The sequence below is a fragment of the Siphateles boraxobius genome, unplaced genomic scaffold (genome assembly GCF_051911475.1).
Source record: "Siphateles boraxobius isolate OS27281-9 unplaced genomic scaffold, OSU_SipBor_1 7, whole genome shotgun sequence".
Lineage (NCBI taxonomy): Eukaryota > Metazoa > Chordata > Actinopteri > Cypriniformes > Leuciscidae > Siphateles > Siphateles boraxobius.
The window spans coordinates 17,922,000-17,943,079 of record NW_027509197.1 but is presented as its reverse complement, the minus strand read 5'-3'; the positions used below and the strand labels follow the sequence as shown (position 1 = coordinate 17,943,079).

At 43.2% G+C, this 21,080-nt stretch overlaps 1 protein-coding gene across 1 annotated transcript in view; it reads right to left on the bottom strand.

The window, feature by feature from the left end:
• Positions 1-17,997, bottom strand: part of cntnap5a (contactin associated protein family member 5a) — a 158,753-nt gene extending 140,756 nt beyond the window's left edge. Inside the window, exon 1 of the mRNA XM_077216325.1 lies at positions 17,525-17,997. Coding sequence (XP_077072440.1) covers positions 17,525-17,606 — 82 coding nt within the window. The 5' untranslated portion in view covers positions 17,607-17,997. The remainder of the gene's footprint in view (positions 1-17,524) is intronic.
• Positions 17,998-21,080: the final 3,083 nt, after the last annotated feature.

The window sequence follows — 21,080 nt, the reverse complement described above, 5'->3', positions numbered from 1 at the left end:
AAATAGGCAGTTCCCTTTCGTTGTCACTCCGAGTTACGTCGGATGACGACGAATGGGGTTTCGCTTAGAAAGCCTATCAACTTCGAGTATTACAAAACGAGCCAATGGCAAAGAAATGCCATGGGTCTGCGGAATTTGCATGGCGTAACTCCGCCCCACCTCGTGGGTATAAAAGGAGGAAGCCGGCAGCAAGCAGATATGTTTTCGCTTCGGAGCCAAGTGTATTCTTCTCTCCACAAGCCATCTCTGAATTGTCAGCTTTACAAACGAGTACCTCGAGTGTTGGTGTGACGGCGATCTACGGCGAGAGCGTGCTTCCTGCTGATCTGTTGCAGTGGTCTGCCAGTCGGTGCGTTTCTCCCCGGGTGCTTCAACACTTGAGTTTTCTCTCACTAAAAGAGCTTACACGTGGCACGTCTTTTTAAAGATGTCTCGCCCGTGTACTTCTGGTTGCGGCAGATTGGTATCGGACTCTGATGGGCACGAGCGTTGCATAGTATGTTTGGGCATTGATCATGCTAGAGCAGCGCTCGTGGATGACTCATGTTCTCTCTGTGGGAACATGACCATCGCGTCATTACGGTCGAGACTCCGTGAACTCGCAAGAGTGAGAGTCCCCTCATCCACCCCCCGTCCTGCGGCTGGTGGCCAGGGTGATCTGAGGGTTACGGTCTGGAACAAGGCGCCGACTATGTGTCCGCGACCCCAGCCCCCCTCTTCAATGACGGTGCCCGCTAGTGAACTGCTGATTCCCGCGGGTCTACCCTCTGGTGGCCCGCGGGCTTCAGTTGAAGCTACAGAGGAAGATGCCATGTCTGTTGCAGCATCACTAGGCGGGTTTGACTCTTCTGGAAGTGAGGGCTCGTCACAGCTGCCACCTTCCGGTGTGCATACGGCTGTGCTCGAGTCTGATCCGGAGATGACGGCCATGCTTTCCCGGGCAGCCGCGAGCATCGGACTTGAGTGGAGGCCTCCACCCTGTCCTGAGCGCTCGCGGCTGGACGATTGGTTTTTGGGTAAGGCCGCCGACCCTCGTCCTCGGCAAACCCCAATACCTTTCTTCCCGGATGTGCATGATGAGATCTCGAAGTCCTGGAAGACCCCCCTGTCTTCTCGGGACCGCTCGCTGGTCTCATCCGCCTTTCCTCCCCTCGATGAGGCAGCTGCCCGTGGGTACACTGGGCTTCCCCCGGTTGAACGCTCTGTTGCCATGCAACTATGTCCGCAGAGTGCTTCTTCTCGGGGCGAGCCTAAGCACCCATCCAAAGCCTGTAGATTTTCGTCGACCCTGGTGGCGAAGTCTTACAGAGCGGCGGGACAGGCGGCTGCTTCACTGCATGCTATGGCCACTCTGCAGGTCTACCAGGCCCAGATGCTCAGAGACATGCACGAGGGTAGGACAAACCCAGGGCTCTTTGATGAGCTGCGCGCCGCGACCGACCTTGCTCTCCGGGCGACGAAGGTTACCGCGCGCTCCCTGGGTTTGGTGATGTCCACAGCTGTGGTCCAGGAGCGACATCTGTGGCTGAACCTGGCTGACATGCGGGACGCTGAGCGGACCCGTCTGCTTAACGCCCCCTTGTCCCAGGCCGGCCTCTTCGGCGGTGCAGTTGAAGACTTTGCCCAACAGTTTTCAACTGCCCAGAAACAGACCGAGGCCATCAAACACATTCTGCCCCGCCGGCCCGCTGCTGCCTCCACCTTGCCGGCCGGGCAGACGCCTCGACCTGTTTCCCGCCGAGGGCGCCCTCCTGCGGCTCCCGCCCCTCCCGCCCGGACCACGCAGCAGCCTCCACCCAGGGCCGGTCGCGGAGGAAGCCGTAAGAAGGCGCCACAGCCCTCTCCTGCCCCGCCCCCCGCTAAACGCCGGGCCAAGCGGCGCTCCTGAGACGGGCTGCTCAGGGATGATGATTGTTTCTCAGGAGGTGGTAGCAGGACCACTCCTTCCCCCGGTGGAGGGCCGGGGGAGAATCTTTTGTTCTCCACTCCCCGCTGCTCACCCACGGGTGGGCAGCACCCTAATGTGGTTAAAGACAGAAACAATCCCCTCTTCCCTGAGCTCACAGAGTTCTCGGGCGACACAGAGCGCCGCCCACAAGCCGTGCTCTCCTCGCCCCCCTCTGTCCCAGAGGCGGTTGACACGGCGTGCCGTCCACGGACCGCTTCGCCCTTGTCCCCCTCTGTCGCCAGACCCCTGGCAGAGCAGGCCCCCGCGGGACGACCAGCCTGGTCCTCCCCTGGCCCCCTCTGCCAGGGTGCGGTTGCTAACTGTGCCCCCTCTCCGGGCCGCTATGCCGTCCACATCTGGGCCAGTTACTCCGCCTCGCTGCCCCTCCGGGGGGACGCCTGTGGCCCGCATGATCCCGTTGGTTCAGTTCCTGGGAGCCTGGCTAGAGCTTCCCCGTCTGTCCCACTGGATCGCGCGTACCGTCAGGCTCGGCTATGCGATTCAGTTCGCACGGTCTCCTCCCCGCTTCAGGGGAGTCCGCTCCACTTTGGTCGGTGGCAATGCCCCTATCATGAGAGCAGAGATTGCCACCCTGCTGGCGAAGGGTGCAATCGAGACTGTCCCTCCAGCCGAGATGAGGTCCGGCTTCTACAGCCCCTACTTCATTGTCCCCAAGAAAACCGGTGGGTTACGGCCAATCCTGGACTTGCGCGTGCTGAACCGCTCCCTTCATCGGATGCCGTTCAAGATGCTCACCGCCAAACGCGTTTTCGAATGCATACGGCCCCAGGATTGGTTTGCAGCGATCGACCTGAAGGACGCCTACTTTCATGTCTCCATTCTTCCTCGACACAGACCGTTCCTCCGGTTTGCTTTCGAGGGGCAGGCATACCAGTACGCGGTTCTCCCTTTCGGGCTAGCCCTGTCTCCTCGCATCTTCACGAAGGTCGTCGAGGCGGCCCTTGTTCCCCTTCGAGAGCAAGGGGTTCGCATCCTGAGTTATATCGACGACTGGCTGATCCTAGCTCACTCTCGAGATCAGGTTTGCGAACACAGGGACCTAGTGCTCCGGCACCTAGCCCGTCTGGGCCTTCGGGTCAACTGGGAGAAGAGCAAACTTTGCCCCGTGCAGAGGATCTCTTTTCTCGGTATGGACATCGACTCGGTCGCCATGTCCGCGCAGCTTACGAGCGAGCGCGCGCAGTCACTGCTGACTTGCCTAAGACAATTCGAGGGCAAGAGTGCGGTTCCACTGAAACTTTTTCAGAGGCTCCTGGGGCATATGGCATCTGCAGCCGCGGTCACGCCGCTCGGATTGCTTCATATGAGACCGCTTCAGCTTTGGCTTCGCGACCGAGTCCCGAGGTGGGCATGGCAACACGGCACGTTCCGAGTACCAGTTACTCCGACCTGCCGTCAGTTCTTCACCCCGTGGTCGAACCTCGATTTTCTCAGGGCCGGTGTCCCCCTGGCTCGAGCTTCCCGGCATGTTGTTGTCTCAACAGATGCCTCCACCACGGGCTGGGGCGCCATGTGCAATGGACATGCTGCTGCGGGCTCCTGGACAGGACCCCAGCGGCTGTGGCATGTCAATTGCCTCGAGTTGTTGGCAGTACACCTTGCCCTGCACCGCTTCCGGGCGTTGCTCAGGGGTCAACACGTACTAGTCCGCTCAGACAATACCGCCACTGTAGCGTACATCAACCATCAAGGTGGTCTACGCTCCCGCCGTATGTCACAACTCGCTCGCCACCTCCTCCTATGGAGTCAGAAGCATCTGAGGTCGCTTCGAGCCATCTTCATTCCCGGAGCGCTGAACTGTGCAGCCGACGAGCTCTCACGGCTTCAGCCCCTCCCTGGAGAATGGCGACTCCATCCCCAGTCGGTTCAGCTGATTTGGGACCAGTTCGGGGACGCGCAGATAGATCTGTTTGCCTCTCACGACTCGACCCACTGCGCCCAGTTCTATTCCCTGACCGAGGGCACGCTCGGCACAGATGCTCTGGCGCACAGCTGGCCGCAGGGCCGCAAGTATGCGTTTCCCCCAGTGAGCCTTCTTGCGCACACTTTGCGCAAGGTCAGGGAGGACGAGGAGCAGGTCATTCTGGTTGCCCCTTACTGGCCCAACCGGACCTGGTTCCCCGAACTAGTACTCCTCGCGACAGCACCTCCCTGGCCGATCCCTCTGAGGAAGAACCTTCTTTCTCAGGGACGGGGCACCCTATGGCACCCTCGTCCCGATCTTTGGAACCTCCACGTGTGGCTCCTGGATGGGACGAGGCAGGTTTGAGTACCCTACCACCAGCGGTGGTGGCTACCATCACTTCCGCTAGAGCGTCGTCCACGAGACACGTCTATGCGTTGAAGTGGAACCTCTTCGTCAACTGGTGCTCTTCTCTCCGAGAAGACCCCCGGAGATGCTCGATCAGTGTTTTGCTTTCCTTCCTTCAACAGGGGCTGGAGCGAAGGCTGTCTCCCTCCACCCTGAAGGTCTATGTTGCCGCCATTGCCGCACATCATGACCTCATCGAAGGTAAGTCGGTGGGGAAGCACGACCTGATCATCAGGTTCCTGAGAGGAGCGAGGAGACTGAATCCTCCTCGTCCTCCTCTCGTTCCCTCTTGGGACCTCTCAGTGGTTCTAACTGCCCTGAAGAGTGCTCCCTTTGAGCCCCTGCAATCAGTTGAGCTTAAGTTCCTGTCTATGAAGACAGCGCTCCTGGTTGCACTGGCCTCCATCAAGAGGGTTGGGGACCTGCACGCTTTCTCCGTTGACGAAGCGTGCCTGGAATTTGGGCCGGCTTACTCTCACGTGATCCTGAGACCCCGGCCTGGATATGTGCCCAAGGTTCCTACCACTCCCTTCCGGGACCAGGTGGTGAACCTGCAAGCGCTGCCCTCGGAGGAGGCAGACCCAGCCTTGGCACTGCTCTGTCCAGTACGCGCTCTCCGCGCCTATGTAGACAGAACGCAGTGTTTCAGGACCTCAGACCAGCTCTTTGTCTGTTATGGTGGGAAGCTGAAGGGAAAGGCTCTCTCCAAGCAAAGGTTGTCTCACTGGATAGTGGACACCATTGCCTTGGCTTACCAGCAGCAAGGTCGACCGTGCCCCCTTGGTGTGACTGCCCACTCCACCCGGAGTGTGGCGTCCTCTTGGGCTCTAGCGCATGGCGCCTCGCTAACAGACATCTGCAGAGCTGCAGGCTGGGCGACACCTAACACATTCGCCAGATTCTATAATCTCCGAGTGGAGCCTGTGTCCTCTCGTGTACTCGCTTCAACCAGCTAGTACCGGACCCTCTCAGGTGTCTTCGCTTGCTCGCCATTCCACTCCACGGACTGGATACGTGCGATATTTTCTCAGGTGAGCTTCTCCGAAAGCCCTGAGCTCCTCCAGCACTCCTGACGTCGGCGCCAGTGTCTATTGCCTGTGCGTCGGCTAGGTGCCTCCCGTGTGCATGGTCCCTCCTCTGAGCGACCCCCACATGTGTATTTCCACTGTAAGCCTCTCTGAGCGTGTGTCTTTCCCTTGGCAAGCCACCTTGCCACCCCTGGGGTTGAAATATTCCACCTGCGGCTGGACACCCCAGTGTTTCCCATATGCTTCCTTCGGGTCATATGTGTATTCTCTAAGTCCCCCCCCTCCGGGCTGGCATTAATTGCATACTTCCCCTAGCTTGGGATATGCTTCCCAGTGTACCTTGGTATTCCTGTGTTATATGGAGTCCTTTGTCCAGGCTGACAGGGATCTCGATTACGCAGGGCACTGGAAGACAGCTGAGAAGGTGGCGTGATTAGACTGGTAACCCCATTCGTCGTCATCCGACGTAACTCGGAGTGACAACGAAAGGGAACGTCTACGGTTACGTATGTAACCCTCGTTCCCTGAGTAGGGAACGGAGACGTTACGTCTGCCTGCCACTTTCCGCTGTACCGCGGGGATCGCCTGAGCTCAGTCTTGGCTCCTCAGCGAAGAAACATATCTGCTTGCTGCCGGCTTCCTCCTTTTATACCCACGAGGTGGGGCGGAGTTACGCCATGCAAATTCCGCAGACCCATGGCATTTCTTTGCCATTGGCTCGTTTTGTAATACTCGAAGTTGATAGGCTTTCTAAGCGAAACCCCATTCGTCGTCATCCGACGTAACGTCTCCGTTCCCTACTCAGGGAACGAGGGTTACATACGTAACCGTAGACGATTTCTCTAAGGTTTTGACTTCTAAATGCATACAGACATGCACACATAAAAAACAAGAGAAAACAAGCGAAAAAAATAAAACATCTGACAATAAAGATGTTTACACAGCAATAAAGGTGTTTACGTGCAGACTGAAATCTGTGTAATGGGCAAAAATCTGTGTGCTGAACATGTTTCACTCCAATATTTTCCATATTACATCAATTTCACTCCACATGTGCACACCTTTAACAGCTTTCTGATGGTTTATTCAGTGTCTCCATGTCTTGAATCCATGTGTGTTTGTGTTTTGACATCAAAACCAGAAAAAAACTTGCAATTTTTATGTAAACATTGTAAATTCATGTGTGAATTACTGTACACTCTCTGTAATTCAAATCAGTCCTTTTCAGCTAGTACTTGTGCTTAGATCTGGTCTTCATTTACATGTTAGCTGGTAATTCAGTGTCTCTCTTGAACTCTGCTCTCATTTCTCATCATTTCTTTTCTAATCACCACAGGATGACCATTTTCATTAAACTCAAGTGGCATTTGTTTTTGTGCTGGAATCAGTGTGTTTGTGTTAGCAAAAGATTAATTGTCAAAAACAGTCCCTTTTTGATAATATGCATTTTATATCAATGTGATTGTATTATCCTGCTCTCAATGATAAGCATAAGATGCTTTCTCACTCATACACTTGCTGGGAAATGAAAGCCCACTAAATCTGATTCTATCCGCATCCATCTAGAGCGAGCCATCCATCTTTAAAATCATTGACTCCCACTGTCACATACTGCAGCCCAAACAGATGCTGGCAACATTCATTATATTTCACAATTGTCAGCAGATTAACGAGGACACTTGTGCTCACCAGCATGTCATAAAGTGTCTTGACTGCGTCAAACTGTAACAATCTTTTGACATTTGTAAGCATTCAATGTAGCCAAAAGGTCAACACTCAATGGTAAGGCTAAAATATCAATTTGTTGAGGCTTAAAAAAATTAAGTGAGACAGTATTCAGTAAAAAAAGAGACTGAATTCTTGTTGAGTTTTAGGGTACAACTGAGACCTACACTGATGGCATGTGAGCTGATTAGAGAAAGGAAAAGCTATACTGACAGACAATCTGAGCTTAGTGTTTTTTTTCCCACAGTCTCAGCACTGAAACGCAGGTTAAACAAAAGATGTGTGTGTGTGTGTGTGTGTGTGTGTGTGTGTGTGTGTGTGTGTGTGTGTGTGTGTGTGTGTGTGTGCGTGCGTGCGTGCGTGCGTGCGTGCGTGCGTGTGTGTGTGTGTATATATATATATACAGTATATATATATATATATATATATATATATACTGTTTATATATTGAATGCATCATACAAGTAAGAGAGCAATTTCTTTATGCACATTTTATATGCGCATGTATTATTATCAGTGACCAGGGAAGGGACTGCATTGCTGGTGTCGGCAAAATACACTGTATCTTTAGTGTCACCAGTGAGGTGAATTGTGCAGCCACAGTGGCTTGGGAAATGTGGCCAAAAGCTTATATCTCATTGGTGTCACAGTTTGTGTTCGTTTGTTCAAATTTACAGTTTGATTTTGATCTGTTCTGTTCATGTCTATTTCTTGATTAGTTTTCATTGTGTTCAGTTCATGTTCTGTGTTCTGTCACCTGTGTTTGGTTCAGTTCAGTTGTCAGTTGTATGTTGGTTATTCTGTTCCTGGTCCTTGTTCCTGAGATTCTGTTTTGTGAAGTTGAGTTTATTTCTAAATAAAGACTGCTGATCCTGTTTCATCTCTGCCGCAACCAACGGTGACAATTGGTCAGTAAGGTTTTTTTTTTTTTAATTGGATGAAAACAGTCTTTCGGTTCTCTCTGTCTGGGAGTGAAAAGGCCTTGAGATGGCCTTATGTTTTGGCAACATTCATGCTGGTTATGGCATGGCTACACAGGTTGAAATGGTCTACCTACAACAATAGCCAGAGTAACCAGCCTATAATAACCAGAGTATTCCTGTAACAACTTGTGCATGCTTGTGCCAGAAACAGAACAGCATCGCCCATCTAAAAAAAAGGTCCAAACTGTTTTTTCTTTCCTTTTTCTTTTCAGCAGTAGTGTGGGGACTGCCGTTAGTGGTGTGTGTGGTCTCTTTTTGAAAACGTGAGTTATGTCCTAAAGCAGCAGCTCTGCATGCACACCGACCCAGGGATTTGCTGGCCCAGCAGTAAGCAAGAGAATACTGTTCCATTGACAAACCATATGAGAACTTGAACTTCCCATGCAGATTGGGCAGGAATACTTTTTGTGACAGACATGCATCATGAAGTCTAATAGGAACATTATTCAATGCCTTTATACGTTATTCTATCCAATGATTTTAAGTAGAAATTGTAGCCAGGCCTATGAAACATTAACGCTTCTTTCAAAGTCAATGATAACTACTATCCATTTATTTATTTTTCTATACCTCCTTTAATCATCCCTTTAATACACAGCTTCAAAAAAATGCATTGCTTATGTGAAAAACTTTGATAGTGACCATACTGCTGCCTTCACTTAAAATAAAAGAGGTTCATGATTCTGTGCATATTTGCCAGAAAACTATAGTGACCGTATTGCCAAGACAACTGCTAAATTGATCGAGAGAAGGTCACCCAGCAGGAAACCTAGCCAAGTTAATTTTTAGCATCACCCAAGCTGTTGATGAGACTCAAGCTAAGGATGTAAAACAGCATGTTACACCCGGAGTGCACCATTGCTCATAATTAAAGGCAGTCAGAAAAGCCCCAGTATTTTACACAAGAGGAACCCCTGGTACAATACAATATATTGCAAAAAGCTTTTTTTTTTACATCTTTAGTGCAATTTTTCATCTGATGGTTTTCTGGAATATGCCCAGGAGCTTCATGCACTTTTTTTTTTTTTTTGAGGGGGCATCAGTGACAGTTCTGACACATCTTCCTAAAAGACATCAGAGTCAAGTAGTGTAATTTTATAGTGTGCATGGGGGTTGGGTACAAATCCTGATATAACATACATTTTTAGGTAACACTTTAGTTTGGGGACCAATTCTCACTATTAACTTGCTTATTAGCTTGCATTTTACTAGCATATTGGCTGTTTATTAGTACTTAAAAAGCACATAGTAATGCCTTACTCTGCATGACCATATTCCACATCCCTTAATCCTACCCAATACCTAAACTTAACCACTACAACAACGTGTTTATTGAGGCAAAAGCCATAGTTAATACTGAATGTGTTTTCCTCAAACTAAAGTGTGACCAATTTTGATAATAAACTAAACTCACCTGCCAGTGATCGCCCTGGATTTTCATCTATGGAAAACAGCAGATTTGGCTTTTTGATAACTCTGTGTGGCATAGAAAAAAATAAAAAATAGAAATAAACAAAGAAAAAACAAAGGCCAAATAAAAATAACTTGTTATTTTATATACACTAAGTTTTCAATTTAATAAATTCTGCAATGTTTGCAGACTCAGTTATATACACTTTTGAATTATGAACCGAAGCCTGAATAACTCATCCTGCAAGATACACATAGGTTTAATGTCATTTTTGGCGTCAAAACAGCAAAATTCTCTAAAAGATGACAACTTTGGACCACTATGAATTTTGTCAGTAATCACAGAACTTAATTATCAAATGTAAAAAAATATATATATATATTTATTTTTGGTCTTTTGGAAGTTGCATTCGAAACCTTGATTCCCTTGATTTGAATGGGCATGACGACTGAATGCCTGGCCTTAATGTGATAATCTCAGAACAATTCATTACTAAATTAATTGTCTTCAATTAGACTCTCACTTGCCCATATTTTTTTGTTATCGCTGAATACACTGCAGTACATTGCTAAACAAATTAAAGCATGATATTTTCGTAACGTTAATAGATTATGATGAATGTCTGTTGTCATTTTCCCACTTTCCACGCCTGTGAGATGAGTTTCGTTTTGGCTACTCTGCATCCCAGCTATCATTTTTCAGCATTATTGGTCAGCATTTCCTCCTAATAGCTTTTGAACAGCTGTTATTCGGTGGCCTCTGCATGCATGGAGCTGTATGGGAGATTGGCATCACTCGGTCCCTAATTAGGCAGCCTGCACTTCACCAAAAAAAAACAAAAAAACATTGCTCTACAAAGAGATCCGACTTAATGCCAACAAATTGCTTTCTGTCTCCCAGCAAAAACATTTCTGCCTCACGTCTCTGTCTTTGCCAGAATAAAGTCAAATGCCTCAGGTAGGTGTGTTGTGTTTTAATCTAAAAGAGAAGATTAGAAATTATAACTTTGCTATAATGCAGAACATGATGAACTGGATGTTGAAAAGATGGATTTTTTGAAACAGAGCTTATGGTTATGGTATATGAGATGAAACAAGTATACTGACATGCTTCTATAGAAGCTCTGAAGAGAAATGAATGAATTGAGGAGGCTTGCAACAGGAAGATCAAGCTCAGGGGTACATGGCAGAATACTATCCGGTCTTCTATCATGAAGCATAGACCTTTGATGGCAAGATCAGCCTTTTCTGCAATAGACACTGAGCATGAAAACCTATTGGAATGAAAATAACAGCTAGAAGGCAACATCAAGCATCATAGCACAAGGAAGAAAATAAAGATACAGAGTAGCATGAAGAAAAGACATGAACCACCAGACCAGAGATTATGATTTTATATCTATGATATCTTGTAAAAATGATGGGTAGTAAAAATGTTCCCTTGGCACACAATACCAGATTGAACACATGTGGAAAAAGTAGTTAAAAGACCTATATCAAATTCAGTCAAATTGTATTTTGACGGTGCCACACATTGGCTAAGTCACTTAAATCCTCTTCTGCTATTGATTCCTAGTCTGAAATTGGGAGTCTTGACGTCATGCAGTGCTAGATCATTGTTAACCTGTATGCTGGACAGAGTGAGGGAATGCCTGAGGTTACTGTCCTGTGAGCTTCTGGTGAATATCACATGTGTCTGCTTCCATCCCATCAGTCCAGATGGTGGGCCAGCTGGCTCATAGAAATGTCACAAGATTGGCTAGCATTTAGTTCATAATGGGGGGCATCAGTTTTACTTTTGCTGATGTTCTTTCTTTCAATCTCAAGTGTGAACCTTTATAGGACATGCCAATGTTACCACAACACAGTTTAAGAACTTTAGTGTGACATACTTTGGATTCTAGAACGAAATAAGGTTTTAAAGGGGAGAGGTTAAATCATTTGGAATGGGACACGATACGCTCTTCTTTTTTTTTACAAATTTTTAAAGCATGTTTTGGTAATCTTAACACGGGGAAGAATGTTCTTTGATGTGGAAATGTTTTTTTTTAAACTCTCATCAGGTTCTTCAGTTTTACAAATGGAGTGGAACAAGGCTTTTGAAAATCATTCCACTGGGCGTTTGGTGAGAGAGAGAGAGAGAGAGAGAGAGAGAGAGAGAGAGAGAGAGAGAGAGAGAGAGAGAGAGAGAGAGAGAGAGAGAGAGAGAGAGAGAGAGAGAGAGAGAGAGAGAGAGAAGCACTGAAGTGGCATATACTAAATACTTTTGACATTGCATAAGCATACTGTTCAAAACAACAGTATCTCTCTTTAAACACCCACAATGAGTTACAAGACACTTATTCATACCACACTTCAATACAATCACTTAATACAATCACTTAAAAGTGAATATAATTATATACAAATAATTAAATACTGTTTAAACAATATTTTCGCTGTTTTCAGCTGTCATCGCAGGAATGAATTACATTTAAAAATAAAGAGAAAAAAAACAGAAAACAGGTCATGGATTTGATTTCCAAAGAATCCATGAACTGAGAGAGAGAAAAAATATTCTACCTTGAATGTAAGCAGCCTTGAATAAATACATAAATGTAGCTATATCGCATGTGCATTCAAATGGACTAAAATGAAACACAGTTTATGTTTAAAGATAAAAACAGCACCCTTTTAAAGCTGGTATCTTAAGCTGTGTGATTGGGGAAAAAATAGCCACATTTTGGGAGGATTTTAAAATATTCAGAGGAAAGCTTCAGGATTAACATTCAGATGGAGCCATTGTTGTAATATTACATTTCTGTTCTTATTATTCCTGTGAACATCTTAGTACTGCAAACTGAGGCACTGTAATCAAAAGGCAAATGAAACAGTATCTAACGTTACTCTGACAATTTACATATTCATGTCTACATATCTTATCTGCATGTGAATCATGTTTTAATTGGAGAGGAATACTGAATGCACATGAAGGAAGATAGATTGCATGCATTATCATGGCTGATATAATTTACTAATATAACATTTACTGGAGTGCTGACTGTATGAAGATTTGAGATAAATTAATACTGAGAAAAATAATGGATGAAAGAATAGAGAATGCAAGATGTAAAGCATTGCAAACCACCATTTAATGTCTTCAAATAAATGAAACTAGACCAACAACAGTGCCATCCTGCCAATAGCTCACGTCAAGCCTGAGAGCAAAAGTCTAATTCATTTAGGACTGATTATTTTCCAGATTCTATCATCAAAAGATATCAGATGAAAGCAAACGAATAATGAGAGGCCACAGTCATATTCTAGTAACTTGTTTGTACTCATCTCAAACGGACAATTAAGACCGTTTTCAAAGCATCGCTCTAAAAGAGTTTATTTCGTATTAAAGTAGCTATTTCAAGCTTTACATTTAAGTAATATTTTGCACTGCATTGCGCCAGTTAATTCAGTTTAATTAAATCTACAGAACCAAACAGCAGAATACAAATACAAAATAACATTTGACCCTATTTTTCTTTTATAGCTTGGATTTACATTTCTTTAAATATATTGATTAACTTTCCCAGAAGAAATTTTACACATGCCAATACTGTAAACATTTCGAGAGAAAACTCTTTTAAATAAATCATTTTGTCTCTCATGCGTCATACTCTAAAAAGAACAAGAGAGCAAGCTCTAGACGAACTCCTGGGAAACTATCCGTTATACTGTATATCTTTTTGTGCATTTACACTGAGTGAAGAAAGTTATAGGAACAGCGTGATGGATTATCACACAGAGAACAAAAGAGCCATATGTGTGCTAGTAACTGTAAATGAACTGTAATATCTGCAAGAGCAATTCATTCTTGGACCAAAAAGCCACAATGACTGATCATGATCCAAAAAATGTTGTTCATCTAATCATAACAACCGTGTGATTCAGACAGCCTTTACAACGACTTATATTTACAGTAACTGGCTGAATGATTAATATGTTGACCACAATCCTCCTAAGAGGTCACAGCTCCACTGGGTATAGCTATAGCCTATATCTCAGATCATAGATAGATTAGATGCATGATCCACAGTAAGGCAGTCTACAATTATCCACTCTATGATGTAGGCATTGGAAAGCTACTAAGCTACAATAATTGCAGACAGAGCACATGTGTGTCAGTGTCAGCGTTTCAGGACAAGCGCGGGTTAATTAAAAATGTATCTTTATAAGATTGTGAGCAGAATATATCTGCTGACAATCCACTAACCTGCAGTACCAAAAAAGAGTCATAAGTAGTTTGTCAGCATCAGAAATTCAGCAAAATCTGTCTCATTCTGTTACGTGTATCTCCCTTTACAGGTGTGAAGCAGGGGATGCAGTGATTTTGGCTGAATAAAGCCTTGATTGATCAATATTTTCATGCTCTGATGCCCACACAGCATAAATCAGCATGGAGAATGAAGTCAAGTTTACAATATGGACAACACTGTCAATGCTCTTTGCCGCCTCTACCCTTCCAAGGTGATTTATGTACTATAATCTTCATGACATTCTCTCCATTGTCTCTTGTATCACTTTCCAAGATGAGTTAGTACAATTGATTATCTTTTTACATAAGTTAAAACAGAAGCAAGTTAGTTGTGCATCAAAATTTAAAAGAAAATCTGAACAGGTCCTTTCTCATTTACGCTAACCCTAGTGCCAAACTATTATACAGGAAATGGGGGGGATGGGGGGGGGGGGGGATCCTTTAAAGATTCCCTCCCCTACAAAGCCCACAGGGAATCTGGTCAGCTCTATAGGAGAGCTCCCTTCAAAAAGCCTCCCACGTTTGACCTCATAAAAAAGTTGAAATAAATGACTCTATCATGCTAATGCCCGACAAGACTCGGCTCTCCCCCACTGAGAGGGGAGTTGTATTTAGAATGTTAAATCAATCCACCTGCACCACAACAGCACTCTGACATGCATTCAAGCTGAATAAATATCTGTGTCCTGTTTGGGTCAATGCACACATTTTGCTCTTCAAACTTTGAGTCAAACTTCAAAGAGAGAATTTAGACAACTTTTAGCTTCTGTCAGTTATGGATTGGTTGATTGACAACACTGCATGATTTTTTCACAGTCTTGTTCTAATAACAACAGCAAGCACTCTTAAAGTCGGAATTACATGAAAATTCAACTTTTTTCTAAATGTACTGCCTACCATTAATCTTATTGTGAACAATTTATCCATGCATGATTTTTGATAAAAAATGTCATAACTTCTGAAATTACTGACTTCTCTCTGGTGACATGTAGTATGTCGAACTTCTCCATTCATTGAGTCCTCTTAAATCCCATCCTTTTTTTTTTTTACAATCCGTGTTGCCAAGTCCACGGTTTCCCGTGGAATTGGGCTACTTTTAAGTTGTTGCCGCGGTTACAAAACAATTCTGCAGGTTGATTTCCAACCCCCGTAAGTACTATTTCGGTGCTCCAACACCCCCAAGACACCCCCAGACGTACAAGTCCAGTGGAGAATTTGGCCGCCCGATGGAGAAAATCGCATTGAGCTATTTTTTGGGGTACTTTTGTTGCACAGACCTGGCAACCATGCTTAAAATCGACTGCAAGCTCTCAGATCTGCCTTCATTGACTAGACCTGAATACAACCGGGTCGCCAGTTTTTTTTTTTTTTTTCGTTCTGATGTGCATCACAATATGCAAAAAAACATCTATCACTCCGTCAATTTCTTTGCAACTTTAAAGAAATAGTATGGCTCTAATACAATTTAACCCAGAATTCTCCATTAAAAATAAATGAATTCTTTGTGAGGGTGTATAGTTCCATGAAGAACCTTTTAGTCTTAAAAATAAAAGTTTGGCATCTATATGGGTCCATAAGGAACCTTCAACAACCATGGAATCTTTGCATTGTACAAAAGGTTCTTTATAGTGGAAAACAGTTCATTAGATAAGATATTAAAATATTAACTTTTTAATAGATATTAAAAAGTTCTTCACACACACACACAAAAATCTTTTTTTTTAAAGAAATGTCTACTGGAAGGTTCTTTGAAGAACCCAAAATGGATCTGATATTTTAAGAGTGTACAGAACCTTCACAATGCACAAAAGTTCTTTGTAATAGAAAAATGTTCCATAGATTAGAGAATGTTTGCCATACTACTAATAAAAAAATATGGACCTTCTTTGTGGAACCAATTCTGCATTATCTCTACTTCTATTCTTTTTTTTAGGTAAAAAATGCTGGATATTTTTAATACATATTTTTAATACAATCATGTCCACAGACAATGTCAGAAAACACTGAGCCTCTAGGTCTTGCCTCAGTGTGCCCTAGCCAGGTGAAACAAGGCTTTTATCTTGTGTAATGTTGAGACCCTCCACTGTCCCAGTGGTCACAGTAAAAGGGATGTAGTTGTTCTTCCAGGGACACCAGATCTGAAAGGACATCCCCTTGTTATCCCTCTTTGAGAACAGAGCCAGGGGCTCCTGAGAGAGAGAGCACCAACCATTATCTCCGTTACCTGACACAGATGACAAGGGCATGATGGATCTCCAGCTTTATTCTGGTACCCCTGTGGTAAATATGAGAATATCCTTTTGCATGTCCTCAGTGAGGATTCACTTCATCTGATCCAGATCCACAGAGCACATCTCATGCTGAGCAGAGCCATGAATGACTAAGTAAGTTTTTGTTTCATATCATGTAATGATGCAAACGGACTCTGAATACATAGAAATGACAGATATCATTGCCTAGTGTAATCTACAGATACTTCCAGTAGCATAGTGTTTCTCATCTTAATAATACAGGAAAAGGTGGATCTATGAGTGGAACAATGTGCTCTCCTGATTCATGCATTTATAGCTGTGAAGGCACTGTGAGAACACTTTAAACACATCGAGCTTCACACACATGGCGATCATTCACAGTAATGAAAATATAATAAAGTGTGTTGGGATGTCACTGGAAATCATCCTGTGTGGCGCACATAACTCAGCTACAACTCTAAAATAGCATAGAGGAGAGCAAAGAACAGGTAAAACCATAAATTTAACTGATTAGAAATGAGCAATGGAGAAATCACATCATAAGACTGACACTCTCTTCAAAACAATTTTGAAGTAAGAAATAATAATTTCACGCTAGGTATATAATTAAATTTTTGGATCATGTCATTGCATAATGGATGTTAAATGACAGGACTGGAATCATTTGGATCAGAAGGGTTATCTTGTTTAATCTGATATACATGTTATAACTAGAATAACTAGAAATATCATGTTTGATCAGATGGGAGAGGTTGTAACATTTTTCAATGTACTTCAACTGGAAGCACAAAAATTTAAACAAGATGGTACAGTATATGTTCCTACATTTCTTATTAACAGAACTGTTATTTTTAGAGCTTTTTTTTTTCATTTTTAAATGTGTTATTTTTTTCCCAGCTACTGTGAATTAAATGCTTCATATACAATGTTTACTGGTAATGGGGAACTTGCCAAAATCAGTTAATGCACAAAATGTAAAATGTGCTTTATTAGTGTTACAACCCATCAGGTATTCCATATACAGTATTTAAGCGCACTTTGTACTTTATATTAATTTAGTCAGTTTAGTAATACGTAGTGTGTTTTTTAAACTACTTTATTTGGTAGCAGACACATATGGGAATATCATATAAAATTGAATACACAAATAAACAACGAGTTGCAACATTGCCCATCTCCTACTCAATCGAGAAATGATATACGTAAGCTGCAAATAACTGCTTTTTACGCCTCACTTTCCGTGATAACATTTGAAATGCACAATGTCTCACACCTGCTCCACTATCTTTTAGCAGATGCTTATGAGAAGTCGCATCGTGAAACGCGAATGCAGTCATTCAACACTGTTACAGGTTGCAAGATCCAGTGAAAGTTCACATTTGCAGGAATAGTCTTTAAATCCTCTGCATTCTTTCAATAATTAAATTAATTTAAGGATCTCCGTTTGTATAGTATCAGTATGAAACCATTGGTTCTAATAAAAACGCATTTAAAAAATATCACAAACCAAAGCAACTTTTAATGGGCTACAGTGCTCAACGGCACTGCATGTACTTACAGTGACTGGCGCACATTGCCGCGCTGAGAACGGAGAACAGCGTCACACTGACAGCAAAAGCCTGTGACTTTGGCGACTGCATCTTGTCCAGGTTTCCCGATGGCAGTATATCCTAAATGTGTATGAAAATAAACGTATTTCCAATACGATTTGCGCGTCTCGCTGTTCTCGTAAGTACTTCAGTGGCTCGTGCCTCTCTATCCTGACACCAGTGAGCATCTGAAAGAAGCTCTTAAAGACACCCACAGCTCCCCAAACACCGTCATCGTCATCCCTCTAACGCGCACACACTTACACATCGCGCTCCCTCTTTTACCACGCGTCGGTCATTTTCCAAAACAAACACTGGTTGAGCTCCAAATGCATCATAAGTCAGTCCCATATGACGTATAAATTTGTTTTGGAGGAATAGAGGCGAACGATGTGGAAAAGTGTATGTGGCATATTCATCAGGGCATAGTGATTTCATCAGTGAATTGTGAGCCGGTATGCTTTCAGCACCATGGACAGCTCCGCAGCTGCTTTCCCTGCTGTAGATGTTTAGGAAGATGCTGGTTCCTAGCTGGTCTAAGATAACCAAACTTAGATGGTGCAAGTGGGTCATTAGTTGGTTGACCAGCTCCAGTTAATGTCTAACTATATACAATAACAATATATGTCTAACACTATTTTAGACCAGCTAGCAACCAGATGTTTCAGCACAAAGCTAGATTGTCCAGCAGGTTGAATTCCGATTGACAACCAAACAGCAGTGAGTTAATTAAACCTAGTTAGTGTTCCATTGCTTTACAGTTGACATTTTTCCAGTTGGTCTATAAAGCACGAGAAAAACTTCCAGAGGCTATGCGCTCGAAATTTTTACAATTAAAACACAGAGTTCTGAATTTTTCCTACACCCTTTCTCTGTTGTCTGTGTAATTATAGCAACAAGAATTTAAAAAAATCAAGACATTTTTGTGAAAATTTAAATTATTAATGCTAATAACTATTAGTATTAGTAGTGGCCAAATTACTCATCATTAGATTATGAATGTCAAACCTGAATTTCATGAAGGGAGACTCGATGTAACTTAACAATAAACAGTACTTAACAATAAACAGTAAAGAAGTTGGCCATCAGTGCCACTGACCACTAAAAATTGTGAATAAAGATGGATGCTCAACATATTTTTTAAAGTGTTTGCCATCCTTTGAGCCTATCCATTTAGTCATGTGCATTATTTATTTATTTATTTATATTTTTCTTGGGCTGGTGATTGTAAACACTTTTGGATCTCATCCATCTTACTTTACTAGACAGCTGGTGACACCCATAGGCTTTAAATGGGATGACAACACCTGCCTACTGACTCAGACAACTGCTCTTCCATTTCCCTTTGTGGGGACTAAATGACACATGGAAAGACTGAACAGGAAGTGGTGTGAAAATCAGTTAATTATGTTCAAATGCCATGAAACAATACATAAAAAGCTTTCGTTTGGCACCTGATGCTTTTAAAGTCAAGAACCAAACTCAATAAAACCGGCTTCATTCGGTCACCTTTTCATCTTCATTTGGAGGTTATTCTCATCTGCTCACATTATCCTGACTGCATCACTGGGCAGATCAACAGCAGGTGAGTTAAACAACCTTAATCTAACCCAGTGACTGAAACTAAATCATCACAAGTGATGTGAAAGATTCTTGCTCTAAATATAGGGGTCAACTTTTTTCCAAGTGCAGTAAACAGGTGCTGTTGAGTGATATTTATTTTTATTATGTACAATTCTACAGCATATTTAAGCATTCAAACTAATACCAACTAGTGGAATTAAGAGACATAGATAGATAGATAGATAGATAGATAGATAGATAGATAGATAGATAGATAGATAGATAGATAGATAGATAGATAGATAGATAGATAGATAGATAGATAGATAGATAGATAGATAGATAGATAGATAGATAGATAGACAGACTGTGTGGACAGTTGGATGATAAGTATGTTTGTGCAACAGTGGCTTAATGTTGCGGTCAGGACTCCCCCTGGGAAGAGTGATAAGAATGTTATCGCATAAGAGAGTATAAACAGGTTTCACATGTGACAGAATGAAGAGGCGAGAACATTAATATTTAAAGTCTTACCCTCTCAGTTCAGATATCTGCTTCTCATGGGTCAAAATATGAAAGATTTAAATATTAAGGAAGAAGTCAAGTCAAAGCAAGCACTTCAATATCTCTTTATCAATTATTTATTAACTGAAAACCATGCATGGTGATATGTCAGATAATGTGTATAGATCGTATTGCTCATGAAACGGTTTGCTTAAACAAATGCATGACCACGCTTGCAGTTTGCAATGAATTGATTTTATTCATGAGCTGCAACAGTTTTTTCTATATTTGCACTACTTCATATTACATGGATCAATACTTTGATCAATACGATATGCTTTGTAGATCATCAATTGTGTGCAATAAATATGCTTGTGGTCTTATTAGTGCAAAAAGATTCATGATCTCACTGCCACAAAGATGCTAGAATTACGCAATCTATATCTAATCTCCATATGAGGACTTTTCAACCGTGCATGCTAGTTCCTGTTTTCTTCAGTGGTTGTGATGGGATTAGATTTTCAATGTGACAAGAGTCTCTAGAGAATATATTGCTGAAGTTATTGTTTGATAGACTGTCCAATTATAGAATCATTATACACTATTTAATTGATATTTAAAACAGTCTGTGTAAAACCACTTTAATGCTTTAGTATTAGAAGTTGCATTGGACTATTTATTAATGTGTATAATGGGGGGGGGGGGGGGGGGGGGGATGATTCATGTGCCTGCCTTCTACTGACGGCACTATTTCCACCATCTGCATAAATGCATTCAGTTCTCATTTATCTACCAGCTCAATAGACTTTCCTTTAAGGTCTTACCCTGAGCTTTTTCTTGTTGGATGTCAAGTTATGAGTCTGTACCGAATCGTCATTAAATTACAAGGCCGCTTTTGACACTTTCTTCCACCCATACAAATCCGATTCTGGTTGAACATCGCCTTCCTAAAGATTGAGAACCATGAAAAATGTATCATTTATTCTAAATGCTCAAAGGTTGCTGGATGTTAAATATTTCAAGATCTCTTACACCGCTACTCAGAAACGGATAGAATCTCACACCAATGAAGAATATGACTGCTTAAAGCTGTATAACAATCTTATATAATGTCCAATGATGCTGTGCGAATACAGCTCTTAGGTAATTTCCATATTGTCTTTCATCCTGGGAATACAGAATTCAGAGGTTGAGATTCTGGTTTGATAGATAGATTTATTTGGTGAACAATGGCTCAGCATTATTGCATTTAAAATGCTTATGTTTTTTCTCTGCACCAAACTAAAACAAAATATACAATAAATACATTTTTTACTCTGACCACAATTTTCTTATTGTAAGCTGTTTTGGAGTGAAATGGGAAGATTCTCCTCTAACTTTTGGGAGGAATGGATTTTTGTCTGCGCTGGTCTCCATCATTCAAGCTGCTTCATTACTCACACCTCTCCAGAAGAGTCT